The sequence below is a fragment of the Micropterus salmoides genome, unplaced genomic scaffold (assembly GCF_014851395.1).
Source record: "Micropterus salmoides isolate LMB-PRFRI ecotype aquatic unplaced genomic scaffold, ASM1485139v1 Ms_hic_scaffold_16, whole genome shotgun sequence".
In the NCBI taxonomy this organism is placed as follows: domain Eukaryota; kingdom Metazoa; phylum Chordata; class Actinopteri; order Centrarchiformes; family Centrarchidae; genus Micropterus; species Micropterus salmoides.
The window spans coordinates 1434653-1452644 of NW_024040707.1; the positions used below are offsets into that span (position 1 = coordinate 1434653).

General features: G+C 44.5%; 1 protein-coding gene across 7 annotated transcripts; it reads left to right on the forward strand.

The window, feature by feature from the left end:
* Positions 1-3224: 3224 nt before the first annotated feature.
* LOC119905536 lies at positions 3225-17157 on the forward strand. Of its 7 annotated transcripts, none has more exons than XM_038722673.1 (10): positions 3225-3484; positions 7131-7304; positions 7455-7612; positions 7966-8164; positions 8255-8351; positions 8428-8614; positions 10358-10413; positions 10509-10641; positions 10710-10864; positions 16955-17157. In XM_038722673.1, exons 1-10 carry the CDS (start codon positions 3240-3242, stop codon positions 17138-17140), a joined length of 1590 nt encoding a protein of 529 aa, XP_038578601.1. In that variant the 5' UTR covers positions 3225-3239; the 3' UTR covers positions 17141-17157. The 7 variants fall into 7 exon arrangements, with proteins under 7 accessions (XP_038578601.1, XP_038578602.1, XP_038578603.1 ...); XM_038722674.1 differs by having other exon boundaries at positions 10358-10407; XM_038722675.1 differs by having other exon boundaries at positions 8428-8599.
* Positions 17158-17992: the final 835 nt, after the last annotated feature.

Below are 17992 nucleotides of genomic sequence, written 5' to 3' on the forward strand. Positions count from 1 at the left end.
ATGGGGCCCCTGGATGCAGGAGCAGGACCCCCAGACAAAACGACGTAGACAATATCGATCCATAAAGTGAAACCGGCTGTCACAAAATCTGAATTAAGGTGAAATCTGATTGTAGAATAAAAAACAATATTATGAGATTTCAATCTACAAAAACAAAAACCTAAAAGGCTCCTTTAAACAACTTGTTTACTTTCATCTGGTCGGTAATGAACGTGTGTTTTTGGGATATTTAATCTTGATGTTTTGGTTTTAGGTGAGTTTGGTTTCAGCTCCTGTTTGGTGAAAAAATATCAAAAACAAATGTAGTTTTAGTCGGTTAAACTACAAATGTTAGTGTTTATAATCCGTCACATGCAGTCGCAGCCTCTCTGTCAGAATCCATTTTATATTTTATTTTGTGCACATGATGTTTATTACTAATAAAGTTTTGTTTAATCACCACAAACAGGAAGTGTTCCGTCTTAAAGGAACAGTTCACCTCCATTTGGAGTCACATGTTCAGACTGATGTCTGTACACTAAATATGACGCTACATCCAGTAGCTGCTTAGCTTAGCATAAATATTGGAAACGGGGACACAGCTAGCATATCTTTGATTAAAGACTGGAAACGGGGGCAACCATCTAGCTTAGCTTTTTATAAAGACTGGAAACGGGGGCCACCAGCTAGCTTAGCTTTTTATAAAGACTGGAAACAGGGGCAACCAGCTAGCTTAGCTTTTTATAAAGACTGGAAACAGGGTCAACTAGCTAGCTTAGCTTTTTATAAAGACTGGAAACATGGGCAGAAGCTAGCTTAGCGTAAAAACAGGAACAGGGCAGACAGCTAGCTTAGCATAAAGACTGGAAACAGGGGCAAACAGTAAGCTTACCATAAACACTGGAAACAGGGGGAAGCATCTATCTTAGCTTAGCATAAAGACTGGAACAGGGGTAAACGGCTAGCTTAGCTTGATATAAAGACGGAAAACTGGTGGAACAGCTAGCTTACATTAGCTTAAAGACAGGAAACAAGGAAATAGCTATCTTAGCTTAGCATAAAAACATGAAACAGAGAGAAACGGCTTGCTTAGCTTAGTAGAAAGACCGGAAACAAGGTCAAACAGATAGCTTACTATGAGGACTGGAAACAGGGAAATGGCTAGCTTACCATAAAGACAGGAAACAGGGGGAAACAGTAAGCTTACCATAAACACTGGAAACAGGGGAAGCATCTATCTTAGCTTAGCATAAAGACTGGAACAGGGGAGAGAGCTGGCTTAGCTTAGCATAAAGATTTGAAACACACGCAAACAGCTAGCTTAGCTTAGTATAAGGACTGGAAACAGGGAAACAGCTAGCTTAGCATAAATACTGAAACGGGAAACAACTGGCTTAGCTTAGCCTAAACACTGGAAACAGGCGGAACAGCTAACTTACATTAGCATAAAGATGGGAAACGAGGAAACAGCTATCTTAGCTTAGCATAAAGACTGGAACAGGGGAAACTGCTGGGTTAGCTTAGCATAAAGACTATAAACAGGGGTAAACAACTAGCTTAGCTTGATATAAAGACGGAAAACTGGTGGATCAGCTAGCTTACATTAGCTTAAAGACAGGAAACAAGGAAATAGCTATCTTAGCGTAGCATAAAAACATGAAACAGAGAGAAACGGCTTGCTTAGCTTAGTAGAAAGACTGGAAACAAGGTCAAACAGATAGCTTACTATGAGGACTGGAAACAGGGAAACGGCTAGCTTACCATAAAGACAGGAAACAGGGGGAAACAGTAAGCTTACCATAAACACTGGAAACAGGGGAAGCATCTATCTTAGCTTAGCATAAAGACTGGAACAGGGGAAAGAGCTAGCTTAGCTTAGCATAAAGATTTGAAACACATGCAAACAGCTAGCTTAGCTTAGTATAAATACTGGAAACAGGGAAACAGCTAGCTTAGCATAAATACTGAAATGGGAAACAACTGGCTTAGCTTAGCCTAAACACTGGAAACAGGGGCAAACAGCTAGCTTAGCTTGACATAAAGATGGAAAACAGGCGGAACAGCTAACTTATATTAGCATAAAGATGGGAAACGAGGAAACAGCTATCTTAGCTTAGCATAAAGACTGGAACAGGGGAAACTGCTGGGTTAGCTTAGCATAAAGACTATAAACAGGGGTAAACAACTAGCTTAGCTTGATATAAAGACGGAAAACTGGTGGAACAGCTAGCTTACATTAGCTTAAAGACAGGAAACAAGGAAATAGCTATCTTAGCTTAGCATAGAGACTCGAAACAGAGAGAAAAAGCTTGCTTAGCTTAGTAGAAAGACTGGTAACAGGGGCAAACAGTTAGCTTAGCATAAACAAGGAAAACCGGCGGAACAGCTAGCTTACATTAGCATAAACACAGGAAACAAGGAAATAACTATCCTGGCTTAGCATAAAGACTGGAACTGGGGAAACAGCTGGCTTAGCTTAGCATAAAGACTATAAACAGGGGTAAACAGCTAGCTTAACTTGATATAAAGATGGAAAACGGATGGAACAGCTAGCTTACATTAGCATAAACACAGGAAACAAGGAAATAACTATCTTGGCTTAGCATAAAGACTGGAAACGGGAAAACAGCTAGCTTAGCTTAGCATTAATACTGGAAACGGGGGGGTAGCCTAGCTCTTTATGTGTTGTTACTGTTTCCTGCAGCGTTTTCAGGTAACCTCTCGTTTTTCTTTGACTGGTGTCAATGTTCTTATCTAACCGTCGTGAAGGGAGAGAAGTTCCCACATGACGAACTGTTCCTTTAACTTATCGAGTCCTTCTGAGACCGGAAGAGTTCATCAGGTGTGACTTCAGAAATCAATACACCTGTTTGGGTTGAAAAGGCTCCTGAATCCAAAATAAAAGGTAATTAATCACTTCATTACAGGTCAGGTCACATGATGTCTGGGGACTACACATCCCATGATTCACTGCTGCTGAGCTGCTTAATGAAAGTATGTGAATAAATCAAAGACACTTAAAACTCCCTCCATGACGACGTGTTTATGATGTTTCACCTGTTTTTAAGGCGCTGAAGTGAAACCATTTTTAAATAAAATCGTGTAATTTAACATAAGTTGAACAGTTTCATGCTTTTAAAACAGCCTGACGTTTGAGAAGCAATAAAAAACCAGAAGCCTCGTGACCTCTCAGTGACCTCAGACCAGGTGAAAACCCGGCTCTCTGATTGGCGGAGCAGACTGACCGCAGATAGGTGAAGATGGCCGCAGCGGTGCTGCTGCTCTTGCTCGGACTCCCCGCGGGTCCCGGACTCTCCTCCGGCTCCGGTCCGGACTCTGAGCGCGGCAGGATGGTGCTGAGTCGCGTGCGGAACCTCGCCGCTCAGCCCAGGTACGGAGGGTGTTGGGCGCGAGCTCTGGAGGACCTGGACACGCGCTGCAGGGACCTGACGTCAGAGAGCCAGAGCCGGATCGCGCTGAGATTCACCTTCTGTCACCTGAGCAGGTAGGTTTGAGTGAAGCAGAAGCGGATGGACAGAACAGGAAACTGCACGTGCGGGTGATGAACAATAATGAGCTGCTTTTACCTTCACCGGGATCTTTGTGATCAGAAGTGGTGCAAAGTAAAATAAGTTGAGTCGGCCGACTTAAATAACAAATCTAAATATTTGTACTTTACTGAGCATCTTAATTTTCTGCTGCTTTTCTAAAATTCATCTGCTGCAGGAAAGATGATCCGTCTGTAAAATATATTTACAGGTTAAAACAAGCTGCAGCATAAAGATGAACAGAAACAATAATCAGTTTAACACTTGAAGAGTGTGGAGAAGTGGTGGGGACATGTAGGGGCTCATATTACAGGTGTGATAATGCACAATATTGGAGTCACGACGCTATTTAGAAGAAATATTAATTGATGAAACAGGCTTTTGGATCTGGGGCTCCTCCCCCACTCAATTTTGAGCATTAAACTCTTAATTTCTTGCATTCTAGAGACATTTTCTGCAGCAATTTATGGTGGAAACGTCATTATTTGTATGAAGGGGACACTTCCTCACGGATCAGTTGTCTGATGATGATGACATGTATAGGCGGTGTCCTATGCTTCATGCTCAAGTCAACATGTTAGCAAGAAAATCTTCAGTGTGTGTTCAGACCATGTTAAGATGAGCATATTGCACTCCTCTCTATGCTGCCTCATTGTGGGCCAAGTTTAAACAGACGGAAGCTTCAGGTTGCCGATAATGACCGTATGCGGATATTGCTTAAAAAACCCAGGTGGTTTAGTGCAGGTGACTTGTTTTGTAAGGCAAAACTCAACAGTTTCTGGGCTCTGCTGATGTCGACTGGGCGGCTCTCAGAACAGCATTATTAAGAGACCGGTCACCTCTGTGGAAACACTGGTATAACTGTCTTTTATAAGATTCAGGAGATGTTGTGTGTCTGTAATGATGTTGTACAGTGGATGTAAAAAGTCGACACACCCCTGTTAGCATGTCAGGTTCTTGCGTAGTAAAAGAATGAGACGAAGATAAATCATGTCACAACTTTTTCTACCTTTTTTATTTTTTTTAATGTGAACAATTCAATTGGGAAAACAAACAAATCTTTGAGGGGGGGATTACAAATAAAAACCTCAATAACCTGGTTGCATAAGAACAGAAGCCCTAAGAGGCCATCGATTCATATCTTTCACTCCGTTTTCCCGTGATAACGGGATAATTATCTCGAGAGAACAAAACAAGAAAGTTTCTTAATGGTGATTTCAAGGTGGTTTTAGTGTCACTGATTAGCTCAGTTGGTAAAGCACAGGACTCACAGTCTTAAGGTGCGTTCAAACTGAAAGCAAATGTAGCGTTTTGGGCAGCTGTATTACAAAGTCGATGCAAAGACGCGAATTCGCTCCAAGTGTTTGACGTGAAATTCGCTGGTTCGTGTGAGTTAAATTTTTTCAACGCGATGTTGTGAAAGCCTATGAGCGGTGACGTAGTCCAAATGTCACCGCTGGAAAGAAACTTTATTGTATAAACTGTCTGTAACTTTATTCCAGCTGTCGTTGTACTTTGTACTGTGAACAGGTTAGCGTAGCATAGCCCTGATCAAACCAAACTCTATTCAGAAAACAAACATTTTAGAAGCTGCTGTCCTGCTGACAGACCTGACAAAGCATCAATTCATATGTTGAACAAAATGGCATTTTAGTCATTGTAGTTATTTCGGCATCAGTTTGATCCATTGATTGCAATTAAATCGCAGCAAAATGTTTACTTTGGGTTCATACAGCGGGCTGTGTTTATTCGCTTAAAACGCATTGTGTGTGTGTGAACACTCAATGTCCAGCGGTCAAACTCGCACGAGTAAAGCAAGGCGAATATTTAATTTGCTTTCAGTGTGAATGCAGCTTTAAGATTGTGAGGAGGAAAAAAAATAAATAAATAAAAAGACTGTGAGTTCGATCCTCATGGAAGTTTAACTTGATTAACTTTTCTCTTTCATATTTTTCTCCAACAAAGTTGACTGATTCACATGCTCACAATTAATCACGTGCTGGAGTGTGCGCAACCCGGCGATTGGTCCACATTTATCAACCTATGGACTTTTCCTTTCTCATCGTTCCCATTCAGGGGAACACATTTAACTACACATTTCCTGATGGCTATTTCAGAACCTTTGAAATAGCCGTTGGGAAATGTGTGATTTGGATTCATCTGAATCTCTTCATAACAACTTTTGTTGAAGAGAATGATTAAAAAACACACAAAGAAAAATAAAATAAAAACATTGCAGAGAGCGGCCGTCAAACCTGCAATCCTTTAGCTGCAAGTCCTGCGCTCTACCAACTCAGCCGACCGACTGCCGACCGCTGTATTCAGCTACGGTTCGTTATCTTGAGATCACAAGATAATTATCTCGTTATCACGGGAAAATGGAGTACAATAAAAATATGAATCGATGGCCGCTTTGGGCTTCCGTACATAAGTGTGCACACCCTTACACTAATACTTTTGTGGAAGCACCTTGTTGATTTTATTACAGCAGTCAGTCTTTTGGGGTAGGAGTCTATCAGCATGGCACATCTTGACGTGGAAATATTTGCCCACTCTTCTTTGCAAAAACGCTCCAAATCTGTCAGATTGCGAGGACGTCGCCTGTGCACAGCCCTCTTCAGATCCCCCACACAGATTCAGGTCTGGGCTCTGGCCGGGCCGTTCAAAACGTTCTTCAGCTTTCTGTGTAAATGACACTTATGGCATTCTATATTTTTTCAGAGCTCCGTGACTCAATATGCTGCTTAATCTGAGGAATGCTTCTTTTATGGCAATAAATCAAGCATCGCGTTAGTTCAGGCAACAAAGTCAAACTCCGCTCACATTCCCAGCACATCAGCTGATTCCCCTCTGAGATTTCATGGGCACATTCCACACAGGGCGCCTTATTTAAGCTGCCGTAACCTTCACTGTTCCTCTGTGAGCAGCTTGTAATCTGCCGCCACCTCAGCTCCTCCTGTCAGGCTGATAGGAAGGCACGATAATTATTTATACGATTAAAATATTGTCCGATCGGTCACGTTTTCATTATGAAACAATGCCAACGTGCGCCGCCGCTGGGCGTCATGTCGCTGCGCCTGGATAGAGCCGTGCAGACGCCGTGCAGGCAGCTACAGCCAAACAAACATGCCGTCAAGGTGCTGATGTTTTTCAAGTATTGTCTTTTTACTCGTGAGGTTTTATTGCACGAGGGTAGCTGTCGTCAACCACCTTCACTTCAGCGCCTCCACCGCGGCTGCTCTCTGCGCTGTGTGCGACACAGAGCAGCAGAGGCTCGTGGAGGGGCAGCGAGGTGTGTGACCAGAGAGATGAAGGTTGCGGGTCGGTACTGATAATGAGTACTTTTGGTACTTGAAGCAGTTTCTGTACTGGAGTATTTTACAGTTGGGTATTAGTGATGTATATTGTTGCTGTCAGGACCGGGTGGAGTTTATTCTTACCAAACACAAACATTGAAAACGTAAAACCATTTTCTTACATCGTCATCGTGACAACATCATGGAAGTAACTCAGAAACTAAAACTTTGTCAATAATTAATCAATACTTTCTGTTTTGTATAAATAAACAAATGAAAGGGAATCTCACCTGTATTTGATTTTTAGCTCAGGCAGGGATTTCCCATCATGCCCCGAGGGGTCAGAGGTCAGCAGGTGCACAGGTGCAATGGACGCCGTGGCCTTTAACACCTACACTGAGTTCTTCACCCACACTCACTCCATCTGTCACTTCCTGCAGTCTGAAGCCTGGCAGAGACGAGCTGAGAACACCATGTACAGGTAAGGCGCCTGTACGGGTAACCTGCAGGCAGGTAAGGCGCCTGTACGGGTAACCTGCAGGCAGGTAAGGCGCCTGTACGGGTAACACCATATAGAGGTGGTTTGATGAGATGGGTGGCGACGCAGTTCTCGTGTGTGCGCGTGTTGCAGGTTAACAGAGAGTTCAGCAGGTGTAGCTGAGCAGCTTGAGTCCACAAGGCAGATGGCTGAGGACCTGAGAGATGCCCAGAGTGCCGCCTTAGAGGCACAGCAGGAGATCCTGAACAATGGGGAGGAGCTGAGACTCACCCTTCGAGACTCAACAGAGGGTAAAAAAATACATTCACCGTCAGACATAACTCAGGGTAAAAAATACATATATATAAAAGTCTGAGGTTCTTTTACAAAGAAAACACATACACCCTGCCAGATTGTACACAGGGTTTAAAACCCACAATCGAAGACTACATTTGGCAATAAGACAAACTGCCTGAAAGACCTTTAGCTGGGTAAAATGCACACGTCCAACACCCTGAGAGACTGCACACAGGGTATAAATATATTAAACCTGTGTTTCTGCCCTCTAGTGGCCAAAATCACTAAATGCAGCTTTAACCATCAATTAATTTACTGAGGACGTAACGTGTCTCCACCCGTCTGTGCACCTGTCTCCACCCGTCAGGCCTGCGCTCGGTGTTCTCGGAGCTGAGCAGCGTCTCCAGGGAGCAGCAGGTGGCGCTGTCCGAACTCTTCAACAGGGTTTCCTTCCTGCAGAGCTTCCTGCTGATGGAGGCTCACAGTCTGAGCTCCTGCTGCTACAACGCTGCTGCTCTCTGCACCTCCTACCTCCTCACCTCCACCCAGCGCTCCTCCAGAGCCAGGTAACTCCCCCCGGTGGAGTGTGTGTGTGGGGGGGGGGCTGAGATGTCAGTCTGTGAGTAATGATTTGTGTGTGTGTGTGTGTGTTTTAGGTTGGTGTTGTTGGGTTTGGTGTGTTTAAATTTCTACCTGGAGAGGAAAATCTACCAGTTTGTGATGGACTCTGATCATCCTGAGCACAAACACATGGTCAGTAACACCTGCTCACCTGCTCACCTGACACGCCCACTAACAGGCCGACTGACTGTGTGTTCTCTGTGTGCAGGAGCTGGTCAGTGCGTATGTGAGCGTGTTGCGGCGCTTCATGGTGTGTCTCGGCGTGTGCGTCCTGCTCTGTGTGTGCGTTCGGTACAGAGACCCGGTCCAGCAGAGTCTGCAGGTGCTGCAGCAGCTCAGGGAGACGCAGCGAGGCCTGCAGGAGGCGCTGCAGCACGCAGGTGAGCTGCACGCAGGTGAGCTGCACGCAGGTGAGCTGCACGCAGGTGAGCTGCACGCAGGTGAGCTGCACGCAGGTGAGCTGCACCAAGAAGCTCAGGGAAGCTGCCGAGAGCTCAGCCTTTCTGAAACGAGACCCTTCCGCTCCACGTCGCAGAGCATCCTCTGGTCGGAGTTCCCCTCAGAGCCAAATCCAGTTACCTGAACGTGTAGGGTTTAAATACAGCCGCCAACTTCCTTCTTCCTGTCGTAAACAGGATCTGATGTTACCGCTGCTCAATCACTCACCGATATCGCACGTTTACCAAACAAACAAGTATTAAAGTTTCAGTGTGAGATTTAGTGGCATCTAGTGGTGAGGGATGTGAATTGCAACCACCTGTCCAGTCTCCCGCTGCCCTCTAACCTTTCAAAGAGCGTCGGACAGCTACGGTGGCTGACAACAGTACAAAAGGTGTCTCTTCTGAGACAGCAGAGAGTGGCCAGTCAAGAAATGAGGTTTTTATAAATGAGAAATTATATTTAGTGTAACAGTAACAGTAAAACCATGTGTTATTGTGACTTGGCCACTGACAGATAACATCTGTCCAAGACTGTTTCTGCACCACAGTCCATTAGAAACCACACATTAGATGAAGTTTATACAAAGACTGACACAAACACATTCATTCTCTCTTTGATTATGGACCATCGCCAAACTGCCCGCCAACAATAACCTCTGGCCCGCTGCCAGATTATGGTGGTTTGATAGCGGCAAAATTTAAATACTTAGATAGCGGTGCTGAAATATCTCAGTCATGGCAGCAACAGTTACTCACATAATCATGTTCTCTTTAGAGGTTTTGCCTACAAAATAAAAGCACAAGCAGCTTGTTTACTGAAATGCTTTATTTGGAGTTGAACTGAGCTTTTACTTTGAAAAATGAACGACATTAAAAGAGTCTGTAGCTGCTTGACACACCTCTGAAAGAGCCGTCAGAGAACGTGAGTCACCTAAATGTGCTCTGCCTGGAGATACTGGAGGAAAGAGAAAGCATCCGTAGGTTGATGGATTTGGATCAAACACACAAGTGCAGCACATCTGAGAAACATTCGCTGCAGAATCCATTTGTTGAACAGAGAGAGAGAAAGTTTCTCAAGGTGAGATAAAATAACGGAAACGAGCCCCAAAGTCTGATTCTTAATGATTTACTGGTGGAACCTGCCTGGTACAAGAGAGGAAAGGGGGGTGAAGTGCTGACTGCCGTCACCTTTGAAGCGCTTGTGCAGTCTGAATGTGTCCGTTCCTGATTATATATCTTCCTTCAGTCTATGAGGCTCCAGCCATCAACAGAATCAATACAGCTTTTCATAAAAATTAATCAAAGTTGTGAATCCTGTCATGTGAAGTCCGTCGCTCTCTGTATGCTAACTTCTCTCATCCTGCACCCTGTTGTCGTGAATAAAGGCGCATAAGCCGTCTGTCAGAGATCAAATGAATTATTATGAAGTATTATTCTGTTTTGAAATAAACTGTTTCATAGTAGCTTCAGTTTTGTGCAAAAGGAATTAAAGGCCTCAGCTGTTCTGTCGGACTTGACGCCCCTGCAGTCGCCTGCAGCTCACGTTATACAATCAAGTCATTTCTAACGCACCTAGTCGCACCTGTTCACTTCAATATAGTCAGTTTGATCACAGCAGCATCTAGTGGATTTCAGAGGAACTGCAGCGAGACGCCGCAGCTCTGAGGCTGCTGATTGGTTCTGTCTGTCTATCTGCAGAGTTTTTGGGGGAGCGACAGAAGAAGACTGAGGATCAGCTGCATGTGAAGGTGAAGGTGAGGGGAAAAACCTTAATACACTTCCTGTGATGTCACGGGGGGGGTTATTCCTGTCTCACAGCAACTGATGTGGCCAATCAAATCTCTTCCAGAGGAGATCAGAGAGCAGAAGAAGAGAGGCGACGCTGACGAGGAGGAAGGAGGTAAAAAGAGAAGAGGAGGAAGAGGAGGAGGGAACATTGGTATCTCCGACCTCAGAAGACCTGTCTCACCTCTCTGTCCTGGGTCAGTACCTGTCTCGCCTGTCTGTCCACATACTTCAGGCCTGTCTCACCTGTGTGTTTGTCCTGCAGGTTGGAGCACTGACAGTATTCTCAGCAGCACAGTGAACAGCAGCCTGCAGCCATACACTACCCACAATGCCTCAGTGAGTCCTTCTAGGCGTCCTCGTCGCCTCTCCTCCGCCTCCTCCCCCCTGGTCTACAGCATCCTGGTGGAGGACAAACAGGTAGATCTGATTATTGATGGTGGTGTGGAAGTGACACTGTCTCATAAATATCCAAACAGTAAACTGCAACGCTGATTAATTTGAGTTTTGATCCGTCAGATTTTCATATACACTATATATTTTATACTGTCACCATATTGGGTGACAATATGACCTACAAGGACATCACTTCTTCTAGAGTAACTCCTGAACTGTTAGCTTTCTTATTGGGACTGCAAACCCGTAACAAGTGAGCTGCAAGAAACGGATCAAAAGCACTGCGCTTCCTTCAGAAGAGATAAGGAATCTCAAGTTCTTAGGATAAAAACGTCACACACGTCACGAGTCAGTGAAGCCTTAGACCAATGAGGGTGAAGTTCTGTCGTCGCAAAGGTGGTTCCCACTCGGTGCGGTGACCTTGATCCCGTGAGGTTTAAACGTCATGTAACATGGTGACGGACAAAATTTAATTTAACCAGCACGCAATACGCTAAAGGAGACTCATTAAACTGCTTTTCCAGTCCTATATTATAGTTCTGTGACTCCTGTACGGCAGCTTTGCATGATTTAAAGTTAAAAAAAAAAAATTCTGTCTTATACTGACTCTTCATGTAGGCCTTCATTTCAGCCTCTGTCTGAAACGAGCTGTAGATGCTCCTGTCTCTTTAAGGCCCCCCCTCTCAAAGCCCACTGTCTTCTGATTGGCCTGAAGCTACCAGGCTGTTGTTGCTGGGCGGAACAGGCAGACCGAGCGTTGCCGTGCCGTTGCTGTGAAAGCAAATGACCATATATGGAACAGCAGCTCCGTCTGACCCCTGGTGTCGTGTTATGGAGCCGTTGGTAGAAACAGCAGTTGAAAACGTTCAGAACAGGGTTTTTTTGGAGGTTTATGCTCACAGGGATTTCTTTTAAATACTTTAACCTCATATTTGAAGCTTTGGCCATGTTTAACATGAACATCCAAAATTATAAAGTTGTAGATAGGATTATAACTTTTTAAGGAATTGAACCTAAAACAGATTTTTTTCTCTCTCCCCCCCGTCCTGATTGGTCAGCCTCGTTACAGCCTTCGGAGCAGAAGATCAGAGACCAGCTGAGCTTCAGGCTGACTTCATTGTCTCTGCTGAATGTTTTTAAACGTTTTTCTAAATATCAATAAAACTGAATTTTAGGTTTTAAAGGTGTTTCGTTTTGTCTGTGCTCCGTTGTTGCAGCATCTTAAAGAGGCCATATTCTGCTTTTTGGCTTTCCCCTCGCCTTTACTGTGTTATTTATATATTTTGTGCATGTAATAGGTTTGTAAAGTAAAAAACCCCGAAGGAAGTCCAGTCTTTACTTCAGTAACCTCTCTGCGTCACTATAGACGGTTTCTGGTATACAAACACTGCTGGATGCGCAGCCAGGGGGGCAAAAGCGGCGCTTCGGTAGCCGCTCAGAAGACCGTAGTCAACCGCTGTAATCAACGTAGATTACGCATTGTTTGTAAATTCTTGTAGACTTAATAACAAACTGCCATTTCAGAGTTAGATCTATTTGTTTGTGTTTCATTTTGAATATTAATATAACATGCACGAGCACGCTGCAGGTTAGCGAAGCCAGACGTGATGTTGTTTAAGTCAGCTGCTAGCCAAAAGGCTAAAGGAAGAACGAGGGCGAGAGGTGTTCTTTCACAGCTGTGAGTCATCAGGCCTAACTTAGTTGTGTCACATGCAAAGAACCTGGTTATAGGTTTTGTTAAAATCATGGTTCGAATTACGGAGGGGATTGGGGGGGGTCTGACCAAACCTAATTAAGGCTTGGATCCCCCAAAAGAGGCAAAAACAACAGTTCAGGGCGTCTTTCTTACCTGTAATTATAAATATTAAAATGTATTTCCCTCACTCGTGCCTTTTTATATTTAAGAATCTTGAAATACGATTTCTGACACCCCTAAAATGGACCGTACCATTTCCTAACTTTGACATCTGTCTGCCCGCATCACTCGCAGCGCAGCTGCTCCAGTCCTGCTGGTGGAAACGCTGCAGGTTAATGTCGGTAGTTATCTAACTTCTTTAATGCACTTAACTCTCCCACCTTCAGAGTTTCAGAATTAGCATTTCTTTTACTTTAAATGAGCTATGTGATGTTAGCTAGCTGAAAGCTCACCCTGTCATTCCACTACCACAACATCATTTCATAGTTTATGTAGACCTAATTGTCAGTAGAATACTTGGTGACCTCTGACTACAGAAGTTGTTGTGTGGTACGGGGCCCCCATGAACTGGTGTAATGAATTTGATTTGACAGACACACATTAATAATAATAATAATAATAAATTTTATTTATAATGCACTTTACATTTCAGGGAAATCTCAAAGTGCTACAGCAACAAGGGGTTAAAAACAGTTCCAGAAAATAACAATCGCAATAAAACACCGTAACAAAAGATTTAAAACCATGACTGTTAAAAGGCCTTTTGAAATAGAAAAGTCTTTAGGCCCTTCTTAAAAACCTCCAGAGTTTGTGGGGCCCTTAGGGGCTCTGGGAGGGCATTCCAGAGCCGTGGGGCGACTGCCTGGAAGGCCCTGTCTCCCATGGTGGAGAGTTTAGTCCTTGGTTGGTGGAGGCAGTGGGTAGAGGTGGAGGAGCGGAGGTTTCTTAAGGTGGTGAGTGGGGTGAGGAGTTCACTGAGGTAGGCAGGGGCAGTTCCATGTATGCACTGGTGGGTAAGGAGACAGATTTTATATTGAATTCTGTATTGAATGGGCAGCCAGTGGAGGGATTTCAGGACTGGAGTGATATGGTCATATTTGCGCCTCCTCGTCAGGACCCGGGCAGCGCAGTTCTGAATATGCTGGAGCTTTTGCAGTCTCCTGCCAGGGATCCCGACGAGGAGGGCATTACAGTAGTCCAACCTGGAGGAGATAAAGGCATGGATCAACTTCTCAGCATCTAGTTGTGAGAGGGAGGGGCGGAGTTTGGCGATGTTTTTGAGGTGGAGGAAGGAGACCTTACAGAGGTGACGGATGTGAGTGTCGAATGTGAGATTTGAGTCAAGTCTGACTCCAAGGTTTGTAACAGAGGTAGACAGGGGAATGTGATGACCAAAAATGGATATACTGCTGAGGGAGAAGGACTGGGTTTGATGTGGGGTACCGATCAGGATGGCTTCGGTTTTGCTGCTATTTAGTTGAAGAAAGTTGTCAGCCATCCATGCCCTTATCTCCTCCTGGCAAACCTGAAGTGCAGATGGCAGAGCTGAGGGGAGTGTGGAGTCCATTTTTATGTATAGTTGTGTATCATCTGCGTAACAATGGAATGAAACTTTGTGTTTATGGATGATGTGACCGAGGGGTAGTAAGTAGATGGTAAAAAGGGTTGGACCAAGGACGGACCCTTGTGGCACTCCACAGCGGACTGTGTGGGGTGATGATTGGGACTGTCCTAGAGCCACATACTCCGTCCTGGCTGTGAGATAAGACTGGAACCAGCCTAGTGTGGTCCCAGAAAGTCCTACCATAGACTGGAGACGGTGAAGCAGGATGTTGTGATCCACAGTGTCAAAGGCGGCCGACAGGTCCAGTAGGAAGAGGAGAGATGGTAAGCCCTGGTCTGCAGTCATAAGTAGGTCATTTGTGACGCAGACCAGGGCTGTCTCCGTGCTGTGTGCTGCTCGAAAACCGGACTGAAATTTTTCATATATGTTATGGATGTGAAGGTGATTGTGGAGTTGGGCTGCAACAACTTTTTCCAGGACTTTGGACAAAAACGGCAGGTTTGAAATGGGTCTGTAATGAGCCAGGATGTCGGGGTCAAGTGACGGCTTTTTTAGATGGGGGCGGATAACTGCAGTTTTGAGAGCTGGAGGGACCTGACCGGATTTGAGTGACTGGTTGAGGATTGCTGTGATCAATGGACTGATGGCTGTAATGTTGGATTTTAATAATGATGTGGGGAGAGGGTCCAGTGAGCATGTGGAGGATTTCATGCACCTTATGATCCTCTCCACCTCTGTCTGAGAAATGCCTGAGAAAAGAGAAAATGTCTTTAATGGGTTTGTGGGACTAATTTTGGAGGAGGGTGAAACTGTGGCAGAAAGGTTGGATCGGATTGAAGCTACCTTGTTGGTGAAAAAGTCCATGAACCTATTGCACTGGTCTATACTGGTGTCAAAATGTGCATATGTGGGAGGTTTGAGAAGAGAATTTATTGATGCAAACAGCTGTTTTGAATTTCCAGAGCACTTTGAGATTTTTTGAGAGAAGCATTGAGACCTGGCTGTGGTGAGTGCTTTGCAGTATGATTTTTGGTGTTCACGGTAGGCCTGTTGATGTACTTGTAGGCCACTGGAGGTGAATTTCCGTTCCAGGGCACGGCCAGCCGTTTTCATCCTCCGGAGCTCTGTTGTGTACCAAGGGGCTGACCTGGAAAAAGTAACTGTTTTCGTTTTGATTGGTGCATGTCAATCAAGAATATTGTAGAGGCTGCAATTATAGTGGTCAACAGAGCCATTAACTGATGCGAACTGTGTGACTAGTGAAATTTGCTGTATGTCTTGGTTGAAGAGGGTGGTGTCTATTGCTTTTAAATTTCTGAACCGGATTTGACGTTTTGTTTTATGGTAGGGACTTGCTAGGGGCACTTCCAGGGAGATAACCTTATGATCAGACACGCCCAAGTCATAGACTCTCATGTTGGTGATGGGGGCGGTGTCTGTTATGACTAAGTCAAGAGTGTGGCCTTTTGTGTGTGTGGGTACTGTGACATGTTGTGTGAGATATAAGCAGTCCAGGAGTTCAAGGAACTCTGCAGCAGGGCGGTTTGTGGGGGAGTCAACATGAAGGTTGAAATCTCCCATAATGAGTGTGTTATGGGTAATTGCACAGAAAGATGTGAGTAGATCTTGCAGCTCAGTGATAAATCCAGGGTGTGGTTTTGGGGGGCGATAGATGAGGAGTATTGTTATTACATTAGTTAAAAAAGCTATAAAATAAGATATTGTGAGCGAGATTTTAGTTTACTGAAGCTCCTGCGCTGTGCTGGGTTTTCTTTTTGACCTGTGGGGGGGGGAAGTTGACCCTCCCGGTTTTCACTGTATAATTCACACCCTGGTTAAGATCATACTCATTGTTGCTGTTCTGAGACTCGCTTTGTTTTTTTTCAATTTCAGTTGACGTTAAGAAATGTTATGCACTGTAAAAATCACACGCATTGATGCCGTTATGTCACTTTTAAGGACGGTGGTTGAAAGCAATTGTAACGGAAAGAGTAACGTGACTATTTACTTTAAATACCCAGTAATAAGTAAAATAATCTTGTTACTTTCTAAACGAGTAAAAAGTCATTGCAATTTCTGAGTAATTTGCCCAACACTGCTGCTGCTAGATATGCCGTATAAACAGAGCGCTGCTTTCTGCCTCCTGATTGCGCACGCATCTCGGTGATGACGTTGCACAGAAACCCGTCTATGTAACACGCGGCATAAAGCTGCCTAGCAGCTAGCGTGGCACGCCCTCAGACCAAGCTGGTTATTAAATTAAAATAAGATTGGAGAGCCTGCAGGCAGTCAGAGGACATGAAGCTGTCCCTGTGATGTGGAGACGGAGCTCAGGTAAAACCTTATGAAAGGTAAACGTGTTGCAGATTAATAACTCACCGCTCTCAAACTCTGGATCCAGTCCAGGTTGGGAAGCTGGTTCTGGTTGTTCTGCCTGAGTTTCAGGATCAGCCTTGGGCTCCAACATCTGCTTCTGATTGGTTAGTAGTCCTTACCTAGGTACTGCACATGTGCAACAAAGATCTCATAGAAGAGGAGCTGCAGCGATGTGCAGTCTGACCATGTGAACCTGTTCTGGTTCAACCCCTAAATATAATTATGAATCTGAATATGAGCAGAATGACAGGTCTGAGTGCTGCTGCAACTCTGATCAGGAAAAACACCAGCAGACAATTTGCATGTTTATTACTGAAAGAACAACAGTTTAACGGGTCAGAATTGATGCAACTTTGACATCACTGTAGAGCAGCTGTTCTGCTGTAGACGGAGCCGCGCTGAAGGAAAAAGCCCCACAAAAACCATAATTAAACATGTGGCTCTCTTCCTCCTCTACCTCGCTATCATCTGCTCACAGATTCCCTTTCTTACACCTGAGATCCACCGGACCGCCAGCTCTCTTACGTGCATGGACCTGTCCGTGCGCACACAGTGGGGAGAGACGGAGCGAGGGAGTTGTGGGCAGTTGTGTTGTCCAGCGCCAGAAACTGTAAAGAAAAGAAAAGAAAGTTGTGAACACTTGTCACATGTGAGAGGACAATAAAAAGCTACCCGGAGTTGACCTCTGTTGCTCCTTGTTTACTTCTGCAGCCTGCAATAGCTGCTGTTGCGTGTGACGTTGTGTTATTCTTCTGCGCATGCGGGTCACTTTCAGGCGGCGGACTGTTCACGCTGGAGTCTGATACGGACCACATTTAAACTATAATGTGAACTGTCAAACAAATAAAAATTGGATTTGAGCATTAAGGCCTGAACGTAGCCTTAGATTCAGGCTGTAAGCAGGTTTTGATAACCCAAAGCTGTCAGTCAGTGACACTCACAGTCAGATAGGAGGTGGCAGAACCTTCAGCTTTTCCTTTTGGCGCCCATGTTACCATGTCAGAGCAGCTACACAGCCCACGTGAGCAGCACGGCGCCTCCTCTACAGATTCGTTGTCTCCGTGTGTCTCTCAGTGAAAATGATCTGATGAGTCACATGGACGTCATATCAGCAACATTTACCACGTTTCAGTGTCTAGCTGTAAATATTTCACAAACTACTCTGTTTCAGATTGAAAGCCCTCCAACACTATCTCTTAATGTAGTGAACACGGCTTTTTAGAAATCTGAATCAGAGCTTTTAATGTCAGTAGTGTTTTTACACCTACGAGCAATTTGCTTTTGTACACTGCAAAAACTGAGCTCTCAAAAACAAGGGGAAAAAAACAGGGGAAATATTACATAAAATAAGCAAAATTATCTGCCAACAGAACAAGAATATTTCACTCTAGTACTAAAGGCCAAAAAAACTTGAAACAAGAGAAATTCTCTAACATAAAAGCCGCCTGGTAAGAAGAAATATCTTGTCAGACAAAACAAGTATATTTTGCCTTCAATTAAGATAATTAATCTTACT

Excerpts from the sequence above, each read along its gene's own strand:
- LOC119905536 (XM_038722673.1), top strand. The coding sequence starts at position 3,240 with ATGGCCGCAGCGGTGCTGCTGCTCTTGCTCGGACTCCCCGCGGGTCCC. Across the intron at positions 8,165-8,254 it reads CAGCGCTCCTCCAGAGCCAG|GTTGGTGTTGTTGGGTTTGG; the intron begins GTAACTCCCCCC and ends TGTGTGTTTTAG. Across the intron at positions 10,642-10,709 it reads GTCTCACCTCTCTGTCCTGG|GTTGGAGCACTGACAGTATT; the intron begins GTCAGTACCTGT and ends TTTGTCCTGCAG.